Below are 12,543 nucleotides of genomic sequence, written 5' to 3' on the forward strand. Positions count from 1 at the left end.
AACAGGATCCATGGCTATTGTGGCTGCAATTTTATTGCTAGTAAGAGGAAAATTCTCGGCAACATTTTGAGTTTCCATGTCTAAATGAAAACAAAGTAATTCTTCGTTATCAAACTCTGGATGTAGACCAATCAGCAAACAAGATAGGTTGTAAGTGTAGCTCATAATTGCATTGTGACAGGATAAGAGGCCACCACTGTAAGTAGTGTGCAGCTTTGTCCGGACTAGGATGCTGAAGAGTTAAAGAGAGATACCAGTGGTTTGAGGTCTGTGATCAGGTGAAACTTAGACCATTATATAAACACATGATTTTTTTTTTTTATTTTTTTTATCATACATGATCGCCAAAACCTCTTTCTCTGTCTTTCAGGATTTACAGGCATGTGCAATAGGAGGTTCAGAAACATTCGCATACTTACGAGCAAAGATGATGCCATGGCCAAACTGAGATGTGTCTGTCGCTGACACAGCGTGTGGCCTGGCTGAAATGTGACCAAACAAGGGGCCAACTGCATTTTACTTTTCAACAACCGGAATAACCGGTCACATGCTGGGTGTGGAAAGGAACATCCTTTACATAATAATGCATGGAGGTTTTGTGCCACTGTAATAGCATCTAGTATGAATTTATGGTAGCACACAATTTTGCCTAAAAATGCCTGTAATTCTGTGACTGACATGGGGGCATCTAGAGAAATCTTGTATACTTGGATGGGCGAGGACTTGTCTAGCTCCATTCATTCGTGAGACACACAGAATGTAGCGGTCTACTTCCGGTCATCTACAGATTAAATCAGAAACGGTGCTGAGACGGTGGAGTATGGAAAGTGTGGCAATAGCATCATTATATTGGTGCATTGGTTTAATGCCAGCATGCGACACTTCAGAATCCAAATAAATAAGGGTTGGTTGAAAAACTGTGTCTTTTCCAAATTGCACTTTAATCCAGTGGACTTTAAAATATAAAATAGGGCATGAAGGTTGTGCAACTGTACCTCTGTAGAGGCACCAGACACTTCTGTATCATCTAAATAGTTGATGCAGCCAAGAAGTGGTGCAAAAGAAAAATAGCTGGTACACCTGTCACATCAAAAGCCGAATGCGAGTATTGATAAAACCCAAATGGGTTATTGATAACCAGAAGGCATTTAGATTCCTCATTGAGCAGCAGCTGTAAATATGCCTCTGACAAGTCAGTCTTTGAAATATAATGACCGCTTGATAATTTTGCTAACAACTTATCAAGGCACAGCATAGGGTAGATGTCAATGATTGATTGTGCATTAAAAGATTTTTTAAAAATCACCACAGAGGTGTAGTTTATAGGTAGCCTTTTTTACTATCACTATTGATTTTGTCCATTCACTAAAATAAATAGGTCAAATAACATCAAGGGATTGAAGACGATCTAATTCTGCTGGGTGGACCTGGAAAAAACAGGGACAGACAGACTGTTCCATTGTAATATGAGCATGAAATTCTGTTGCTCAGTATGGTCCTATAGAAAATACAAAGGAAAGTTCGCCACAGTGAGGATCTTTAATTGTAATACGAGCTTGAAATACTGTTGCACACTGCAGTCCTGTAGAAAATACAGAGGAAAATTTGGTACGGATAGGATCTAACAGTTGATATGGAACTTGATCAACGACCAGATGCATTTCATCATCAATGGAGAATGCAAACAATATAAAAGCATCCCAACCAAACAAATTTTCAGTGTGAGAATTGTCCACAACTAGGAATGTTAATGAACGAACCACAGCCTTGTGAGTACAGGTGCAGTAAACTGTCCAAGAATGGGAATGTCTTGTTCGTTATAAACTTATAACTCATCAACCTCCATGACACCGGAGTCAGAGGGGGTGAATCCAAATCCACATAAGTCTGAGAATTCACCAATGTTGCTGCTGCATTCGTGACCACCTGCATTCTTAATAACTTGTTAAACACATGCACTTCAGTGTGTAACTCCCTTTGAGACACCGTCACTGCTGATACATTGTTCACATCCATGTTCGTTTCACCCTCACTCAGGTTTGGAAAGGAATTACATACAGGAGCACTGTGTCCTTTCTTATGGCACCTTTTACACGTTGCCCAGCACCTCAGTCACACGGTCCATACATGTTGAATTAGCAGTATGTGCATAAAGGCAGTGGAGCACGAGGCTCTCGCTGTTGTGACATGTACTGTTGTTGCAAATGCCGATTACCTATACGATGCTGAGATGTCTGCTGGACTGCTGCAATAGCATCTATGTTCCCTTGCGAACTGACTGAAGGCTGGGAGGGGTGAGAGGAACTGATTTCTGAAACTTTGAATTAGACTTTTTTCTGACTACCTGCAGCCCATGAAACTTCAAATTACTGAGCTATGTTCAATACTTCTGTACGCATAGGATATTTACACTGTAGAGCTTGCTATCGAACTTCTCTATCAGGAGCAAAATGTGTGATTGCATCACAAACCATTTGTTCGGCATAGGATTCCTTGAGAACATTTATCAGAAAATTACATTCCGTGTAGTTCTGCTGCCCATGCCCTGCATGACTACGTTGACTTCTTTTGGCTGTGGTAAAACTCCACATGAGCAGCAATAATGCAAGTACATTTACAATGATATGTAGAAGGTAATTCACACACTTCAGTCAAAAGAAAGCTTGAAAGTTCTTGTTAGGGAGTGAGCTGACACAACAGCTGATACTCATAATCTTACATCTGTTAAATGCCTGGAAATGTTGCTGCATGCATTTTTCATCTTCTGCTGCATCATCATATGCAGGGACCAAACAGCCTCCATAGAAATTAAACACATAAGACTAATAACTGAAACTGAACATGTGGAGTCGAAACCGTACTTGTTGCCAAAAAGTGTTCTAACCCAAGAACACTGTAATTTATTGCTCGAACAGTAGGTACACACATACGAAAGACACAGGTACAATACAATTATTACACAGGTACAATACAATTATTAGCACACAAGTGACCAGCGGAGCCTTGCGCTCTGGCCTTTACATTCATAAGTTCCAACATGGGGCACAGCCGGCAGACTCCGCATGCAACTACTGTTGTATTAGAAGGCCGGGTGGTCTCTAGTGGCCGAATTGAGCACAGACTCCATACACGAACTATGAAGTGGTGCACGCAAAATAGGTTGTTACAGCACTTCCATAGCACAGTTAACACACATATTTGTCCTTCACCTGCGTAAAGAAGTAATCAGTTTCCCATTCCAAGTGATAATGAATTTTTGTTTTGCTTTTTGCTTGAACACAGCATCATTAGAACAGACCTAGCTTAGTATAAGTGTGTAAGTCAAACTCTCACTAGCACAGTCTGATATACACATGAAAAACAGAATGTGCATGACTTCATGTGTATATGATCAACTGTGATGCTGACAATGTAGAATTCTTATGTAACAATGGCAACTGCATGGGAGAAACAAAAAGTTATTCTTGTGAGTGCAGTCTGAGCTTAGTGGAGCAATTCAGGTTAGCCAATCTTAGCATTACCATTACCGAAAATGTCCCCCCGGGCTACTAGTAGCTCGTAATTGACGGTTTGGCGAACATTGCTCAAAACAAATCATTTTCCTGCTTTTTAAATGAAATATTTGCTTGAGTAGAAACCATAATACTTCCTTTTTCTGAAATCATATTTGTCTTGTTTTATTTGCTTAGTATTGTCTGAGCTTTCAACAATTGATGATAGTTTTGTTTCCCACTAGAAACAATCTCAGTGGTGAACTGAATGCTTCTCTTTTTTAACATGCTCCTCCACATTATGTTTCCTTCCATCCCAATTTGATAAATACAAAATCTTTAGAACATTATTTTTTAATTTGTAATGTATTAGCACTGATTAATTAACACTGTCCAGTCACATTAAAGTGACCACCTGTCAGAAGCCTGAATAACCATCATTTTCAGTGCAGACCATTGCAATATATGCAGGAAGAGATTCAGTGAGGTTCTATAAGGTACTGACAGGTATGTGGAGCCATGCTGACTCAAGTGCCATGCCCAGCTGCCCTAGGTTTCTTGGTTTAGGATAGATGGCACAAAGAGCCCAATCGAGGTGGTCCCACAGATTCTCAATTGGGTTTCAATCCAGAGGGTTTGTTGACCAGGGGAGCATGGTAAACCCATCCTAGTGCCCTTCGAATCGTGCATGCAAACTGTGAGTTGTGTGACACACTGCATTGTCCTGCTGGTAAATGCCTTTGTGCTGAGGAAAAACAAATTACTTGTAGGGGTGGACATGGTCCCCAAGGATAGATATATGGTTGTGTTGATTCATTGTGCCTTCCAGAATGACAAGATCACCCAGGAAATGCCCTCCGTCCTGGACTCTTCCTGCGATTGTTGAATGTTGTTTGGTGTCTGATGATCCACGCCATGCATACCAACCGCCATCTGTCTGATGTACCATAAAATGTGTTTCATCTGAAGAGGCCACCTGTCACCACTCAGCGAACATTCAGTTGCAGTATTGGCTTGCAAATTCTAGCCTTTGTCACTGATGAACAGCAGACACCTGCTGCAGAGGCCCATATGCAACAATATTCACTGAACAGTCATTGAGGAGACACTGCTAGTAGCCCCTTGTTTCATCTGGGTTAGTAAGTTGCTCTTTAGTTACTTGTCTGCTTGCCCATACTCATCTCTGCAGCTGTCGTTCTCCGTGTCATCAACGGCCCATGGTGCACCATAGTTAGTCGCTGGTTTTGGATAGTGCCATTTTGCCATCCACTGTATACGTTAACCTTGTCAGCATGTGAACAGTTACGAACTTAGCTGCTTCACAAATGCTTCCGCCCTCGGTCCAAAAGCCAGTGATCATGCCCCCTTGGATGTCGGATAAATCACTCCATTTCTGCATTACGACAACAGCGGCACAGTTTTCCACATCCCTCAGACTTGTTTTATATTCCCTTTATATATCCTTCATTGCTGGTGCAGCCAACAGCCACCTGTGAGTGATTATTGCACTTTGATATCGAACATAGGTGTTAGTCACATTATTGTGACTGAACCATGTGTTTTTTAACCCCATACCATACAGTTCTATTTATATAACCTCTCAAGGAACATTTGGCTGAAGCAAACTGTGCACATTTGTTAATGATTCCGGGACCACAGGTGAATCCAATGTTTTCATACTTTGCACATGTCCTTGTGGAGAGACTATTACTCACCAGACAAGTAAGGTAGCAGCAAATCATAATTCAAAAAAGCTTCTGATTGGTGATTGAATTTGTGCACACATGCCCAGTTTACTGCACAGATTTTCTCTTCCAATTTGGACTTTTCTAGATGTTACACTGAAGCACCAAAGAAACTGGTATAGGCATGCATATTCAAATACAGAGATACGTAAACAGGCATAATATGGTGCTGCGGCCAGCAATGCCTTTATAAGACAAGTGTCTGGAGCAGTTGTTAGATTGGTTACTGCTGCTCCAATGGCAGGTTATTAAGATTTGAGAGCGTTTGAATGTGGTGTTGTAGTCGGCGCATGAGCAGAGGACACAGCATCTCCGAGGTAACGAGGAAGTGGGGATTTTTCCATACAACATTTCACAAGTGTACTGTTAGTATCAGGAATCTGGTAAAACATCAAATCCCTGACTGCACTGTGGCCAGAAAAAGATCCTGCAAGAACGGGACCAACGACGACTGAAGAGAGTCGTTCAACGTGTCAGAAGTGCAACATTGCAACAGACTTGAGTAATTCCAGCAGGACAGTGCGACACCCCACATGTCCAGAATTGCTACAGAGTGGTTCCAGGAACACTCTTCTGAGTTAAACACTTCTGCTGTCCACCAAACTTCCTAGACTTGAACACTATTGAGCATATCTGGGATGCCTTGCAGTGTGATGTTCAGAAGAGATCTCCAGCCACTTGTATTCTTGTGGATTTATGGACAGCCCTGCAGGATTCATGGTGTCAGTTCATCCTACTACTACTTCAGACATTAGTCCACACCATACCGTGTTGCGGCACTTGTGTATCCTCGTGGGGGCCCTACACGATATTAGACAGATATACCAGTTTCTTTGCCGGCCAGAGTGGCCGAACGGATCTAGGCACTGCAGTCTGGAACCGCGCGACCGCTACGGTCGCAGATTCGAATCCTGCCTCGGGCATGGATGTGTGTGATGTCCTTAGGTTAGTTAGGTTTAAGTAGTTCTAAGTTCCAGGGGACTGATGACCTCAGAAGTTAAGTCCCATAGTGCTCAGAGCCAACCAGTTTCCTCGGGCTCTTCGGAGCAACCAGTTTCTTCGGCTCTTCGGTGTATAAGAGAAGTCACTGAAAATTAGACACTTATTAAATATTCATCAACAGAAAAAGAGCTTTTTTAAAGTACTACTAATAAAATATTTTTCTCCCTCCTCCCCCAGATTGATCTTACCTCTATTCTTTCTTCACTTGCAGGAGCAGCTCACCAAAAGTATGTCAAAGTCTCAATCAGTGAAGATATGCTTAGAATAAATTTCATGTTTCATGATAATAGCATAACTCTTATATAAAGTTAATGCACTTCTCTGCATTACACTGTCATAATAAATCAAAGAGAGACATCACATGCTTGCATGTGATTCATACATACATAGCACTACCTTATTCATTTAGCTATCTTCCGTCATTTATAATGAGTATATTCTTCTGATGGTCTTCTGTAGGCTACCATCTGGATGAAAGTTTAAGATGTCCACACACAGCCACTCTGTACCATGGCAAAAATATAAATCACAGGTTGTCCATCCTGTTCAAGCCTCTTCATGTATGCATATCTGCTGCGACCTACAGGGTGACAGTAATTGAACTATATGAAGAAAAACTTAAATTAGTTACAAACTATGGCGTGCACACACTTTGTTCAATATGTAAATGTCACTACAGATATTCGGATTTAGGTTATGACATGTTCGATATGCCTGCCACCCTTGGAAACGATGTGGTACAGATGAATAGCGAAATTCTGCATGACCCGCTGAAGTGTTGGAACATCGATGCTATCAGTGACCTCCTGAATGAATGGCTGTTTTCAGCTCAGCAATGGTTTTGAGGTCATTGCTGTACACCTTGTCTTTACTATAGCCCCACAAAAAGGTGTCGCATGTGTTCAGATCCGAAGAATATGGTGGCCAATCAAAGGCCCATGCCCAGAGCCAGAATGTGGCCCAAAGTGCTCCACTAGAACATCAAATACTCTCCTGCTTCGATGGGGTCGCTCTCCATCTTGCATGAATCACATCTTGTCAAAATCAGGGTCACTTTGGATAATAGGGATGAAACTATATTCCAAAAGCTTCATGTACAGTTCAGTAGTCACCATGCCACCAAGGAATGTCACACCAATTATTCTGTGACTGGACATTGCACATCACATAGCCACCCTTTGAGGGTGAAGAGACTTCTCGATTGCGAAATGCGGATTCTCCATCCCCCAAATGCATCAATTTAGCTTATTTACAAACTCATCCAAATGAAAATGAGCTTCGTTGCTAAACCAGACCAGGCATGCGCAATCTCTTCAAGTGTTATGACGATTTTATTTCATTTAGTTCAATAACTGTCACCCTGCATTTCCATTTGAACATGCTTCTGTCCTCAGTCCTTGGTCTCCCTCTACGACTTTAACCCCACCCCCCGCACATACTGTTCCCCCTTGATGGTTCTTTGATGTCTTAAGATATGTCATCAAACTGATGGTTCTTCAATGCTTCAGGACATAATCTATCAGCTGATCACATTTTTTATTCAATCTATGCTGTAAATTTCTATTTTCCGCAATTTCATTCAGTACCTCCCAATTAGTTACTTGATCTAAGCATCTAATCTTCAAACTTCTTCTGTAGTGCCAAATTTTGAATGCTTCTTCTCTCTTCTTATCAAAGCTGTGTATTGTCCACATTTCACTTCAGTATGATGCTATACTCCAGGTAGATACCTTCAGAACAGACATCCTGATGCTTCAATTTATGTTCAATATTAACAGATTGACATTGTTGTGGTCCAGAGACTGGTTTGATGCAGCTCTCCACTCTACTCTATCCTGTGCAAGCTTCTTCATCTCCCAGTACCTACTGCAACCTACATCCTTCTGAATCTGTTTGGTGTATTCATCTCTTGGTCTCCCTCTACGAGTTTTACCCTCCGCACTGCCCTCCAATACTAAATTGGTGATCCCTTGGTGCCTCAGAATATGTCCAACCAACCGATCCCTTCTTCTTGTCAAAGTGTGCCACAAATTCCTCTTCTCCCCAATTCTAGTCAATACCTCCTAATTAGTTGCGTGATCTACCCATCTAATCTTCAGCATTCTTCTGTAGCACCACATTTCGGAAACTTCTATTCTCTTTTTGTCTAAACTATTTATCGTCCATGTTTCACTTCCATACATGGCTACACTCCATACAAATACTTTCAGAAAAGACTTCCTGACACTTAAATATATACTCGATGTTATCAAAATTCTCTTCTTCAGAAACGCTTTCCTTGCCATTGCCAGTCTACATTTTATATCCTCTCTACTTCGACCATCGTCAGTTATTTTGCTCCCCAAATAGCAAAACTCATTTACTACTTTAAGCGTCTCATTTCTAATCTAATACCCTCAGCATCACCTGATTTAATTTGACTACATTCCATTATCCTCGTTTTGCTTTTGTTGGTGTTCAATCTTATTCCTCCTTTCAAGACACTGTCCATTCCATTCAGCTGCTCTTCCAGGTCCTTTGCTGTCTCTGACAGAATTACAATGTCATCAGCAAACCTCAAAGTTTTTATTTCTTCTCCCTGGATTTTAATACCTACTCCAAATTTTTCTTTTGTTTCCTTTACTGCTTGCTCAATATACAGATTGAATAACATTGGGGAGAGGCTACAACCCTGTCTCAGTCCCTTCCCAACCACTGCTTCCCTTTCATGCCCCTCGACTCTTATAACTACCATCTGGTTTCTGTACAAATTGTAAATACCCTTTCACTCCCTGTATTTTACCCCTGCCACCTTCAGAATTTGAAAGAGAGTATTCCAGTCAACATTGTCAAAAGCTTTCTCTAAGTCTATAAATGCTAGAAACGTAGGTTTACCTTTCCTTAATCTGTTTTGTAAGATCATTTGTAGGGTCAGTATTGCCTCACGTGTTCCAACATTTCTACGGAATCCAAACTGATCTTTCCCGAGGTCAGCTTCTACCAGTTTTTCCATTCGTCTGTAAACAATTTGTGTTATTAACAGATATACAGTCAGAAATGCTTTTCCTTATATTGCCAGTCTGTGTTTTATCTCTACTTCTGTCATCAGTTATTTTGAGGCCCAAATAACAAAACTAACCTACTACATTTAGTGTGTCATTTACATCACTGTGTACTTATGTACGTACATAGATGCCAACAGCAAGACTTGTCGTGGCCACAAGAGTGTGCTTTTAGGTGTCTGTATGTGTGAATGTGTGTGCTGTTTCCAGAAAAAGAGCAAGTTCATGAAACCTAGTGTGAATGCTGTTTTCTGTTATGTGTTACTGTGCTCAGTGCTGTAGGTGAGGGTTTACCTTTCCCTAATTTTTGGTGTTACAGACTGCAGACTTTGTCACTTGGGAATTCACTCCTCTCACACCAAAATGGAATAAATCACCAGTAGTTTAGATTTATAGGAATTTATAGGTCCTTTAGGATCTAAATGACTTGGATGTGTGTGACAAACATGTATACTAAAGCTATGCTGAATTATAAAAGATGTGTCTTATTGGGGTCAGGTGATGGTAACAATGGCACGTGGATTACATTAACTGAAGGTATGCCTCATTGATATCACAGCACACAGTTAAATTCAGTAAAATGTCTCTAGGGTATTGGGAATAACATTGAACTACTGAAGCATATGTTTATTTTTTCACATGAGGTCTTTCATGACCAGATGTCACAGCTGCTTGTAAATCTTCCATGTTGTATCATCATGATACATGAAACTGATTTGTTCCTGACATTCCATCCAAAGTTGCACTGGACATCTTCAGTCTGTCATTTGTAAGTGCAATCTTGGATAAAACATTAGGAATCATAGGTAATACGTAAATTGCGATAATGGCAAGAACTTTCAGACATTCAAAGACAATAATTTTCCTTTTTTTTCCAAATCTCACATTCTGTTTCTGTAGCTGAATTTAAATTTTTCCTTATTAGATAAATGTAATACTACAACGAAGACAATCTGTTTGCCTTCTTTTTTATTTTCATTTTTCTTCTGCAGGAACAGGCCGAGGAACATTTGGTAAGAGAACATTGCCATCTCCTAGTGGTGCCAGGAAAAGACGGAAATGTGGAGTCTGTGGTGAAGAAGGTACGGACTGATTTTATTTCTGGACTGCTCCTACTTTAAACATGCGCAAAAGTTTGTAATGTGTAAATCTCAGAGTGATCTGAGAACCTTATCTTCTGAAGAAACAATCAAAGCAGATATCAAAAGTTGAGACAGTTAATTAAGCAACCCCTACGTAAATAATACATTCAAAGACAGAAGACAGGTGTTATAATTTTATGTAAACTTAGTCCACAGACATTGTGTAGGCTAGAGTTTGGGAGCAAGCAAAGAATAGTTTTGAAATTTGCCGTATCATCAGTGGTCCCTATTTGAACATACATTGTGTGTTAAGTTAGCTATTTTCTCATTTTTTCTGTCTTATTTCAGATTTACTTTTGCACTGTGACTTTGGACCAGCCCATATTCATTATTTTAGAATTCACACAAAAAACAGCTACTAAACATTTTAACTCAGTTGAATGAAGTTAAAAAACTTTATAGATAAATCTTTTAATAGTCCAGATCTCAGTTGTATAATTTATTCAGTGATTACTAGATTCAGCTGCATGTTCATCCATCTTCAGATCCATTATCAGTTCGAGTGCTTTGCATGTCTGAATGTAAGATTAGATACACACACACACACACACTGTCAACAACATAACAATAGCTCATATATAAGATTGACTACAATGAAATAACGGGATGTACCATGTAAGCAAAATCTTTCTTACAAGTATGCTTACTGCTCTGAATTGGCCTCATAAGTACTTGTTGTTGAGAACTTACTGGCGTAATGAGACTGTATATAGAATGTTATGTACCAATGTGTTTTTGTAAGAAAGGTTTTGTTTACATAATCTGTCATCAGAATGGTACAAGCCATTATTTTATTGCAATCAGTCTTATATGTGAGCTACTGCTATGTTGTTGACTGTATGTCTATATCTAATCTTACAATCAGACACTGCACTCGAATTAATAACTGATCTGAAGATGGCTAACATGCAGCCAAAACTCGTACTCACTGAATAAATTATACAGTTGAGATCTGAACTACTAAAATATTTCATCTATAAAGTTTTTTAACTTAATTAAACTGTGCTTTTTGTGTGAATATGGGGTGGTCCAAAGTCACAGTGCGAAAGTAAATCTGTTTTATTGGTAAAAACGTTACACATACAGAATAAGAAATAATATGGAAAAATGAAGAACTCACCAACTTCTCAACATATCATGTATGTTCAAATAGGAACCATTGATGATACAGCAAATTTCAAAACTATTCTTCATTTACTCCCACTGTCTTTGTGGCATTTTTCCATTGTTGAAGCCACTGCAACGGACCTTTTTGTGCAGTCAGTGGTTGTGATTCATGTAATAGCTGCCTTACTGCAGACACTTTTGTAAGATACTCTGTACTGTCGATTGTATTGTCTGCTCCGCCCTACTGATGTTCTTTGTTGACTTTTAAGGATTCTTTTCAAATACAATGTAGATTTTGTCTAATCTCTCTGCCGCCTGCCATGGTGGACCTATTCTTTCCAGAGCTCAATCAACCATTGTTTTGAACTATATCACATGCCATGTAATACCATTCCTTTGTAAAAAAAAAAAAACTTCAGGGATTTGATTGCACTATACCAACTGCTTATGTTCAAGTGAAATCCATAACACAAAATGTTTATTCCTGATTAATTATGACTCCTATGTAGACTAGTACATCTACCAGAAGCAGGTAGAAGCTAATGCATGAAAACACCCAGAAGAATTAATAATATTCCACCGATTTGTTTATCTTACTGAGTCAGGGTGTATACGCCCCAGGGCAATTGGGAAATTCGGGAAAAACCTGGGAATTTTTTCATCCAGGAGAAAACCAGGGAAAAAGCCGGGAAATTTTTAGAATTCTGGGAATTTTTTAGTGTTCTAGTTTTCAATTAACTTTTTGTAATTTTGGCTGGTAAGAACTGATACTCTAATGTCTGTCAACAGCAAAATGTGTTAAAGGCTTTAGGACAAAGACTGTGTAATAGTTTATAACAACAAACTGCTTATGATGAGGGTGACGTCACAATTGTTTGCGTTAGGTTCATTTGAGCACTTTCCAGTGGGCTCACACACAAGCGTAGTTGAGTCACATATGAGCAGTACCTTCTCCCGCTTCCGGCTACTTGAAATGTGACTGTTAATGATTTTACTGTTTCCTCTTCATTTCAGG

General features: G+C 39.8%; 1 protein-coding gene across 1 annotated transcript in view; it reads left to right on the forward strand.

The window, feature by feature from the left end:
* LOC126457798 (DNA topoisomerase 3-alpha) overlaps window positions 1-12,543 on the forward strand; it is a 197,141-nt gene that overhangs the window by 176,763 nt on the left and 7,835 nt on the right. The window contains exon 18 of the mRNA XM_050094395.1: window positions 10,272-10,361. Within this exon, the coding sequence (XP_049950352.1) occupies window positions 10,272-10,361 (90 nt within the window). The remainder of the gene's footprint in view (window positions 1-10,271; window positions 10,362-12,543) is intronic.

The sequence above is a fragment of the Schistocerca serialis genome, chromosome 2 (genome assembly GCF_023864345.2).
Source record: "Schistocerca serialis cubense isolate TAMUIC-IGC-003099 chromosome 2, iqSchSeri2.2, whole genome shotgun sequence".
In the NCBI taxonomy this organism is placed as follows: domain Eukaryota; kingdom Metazoa; phylum Arthropoda; class Insecta; order Orthoptera; family Acrididae; genus Schistocerca; species Schistocerca serialis.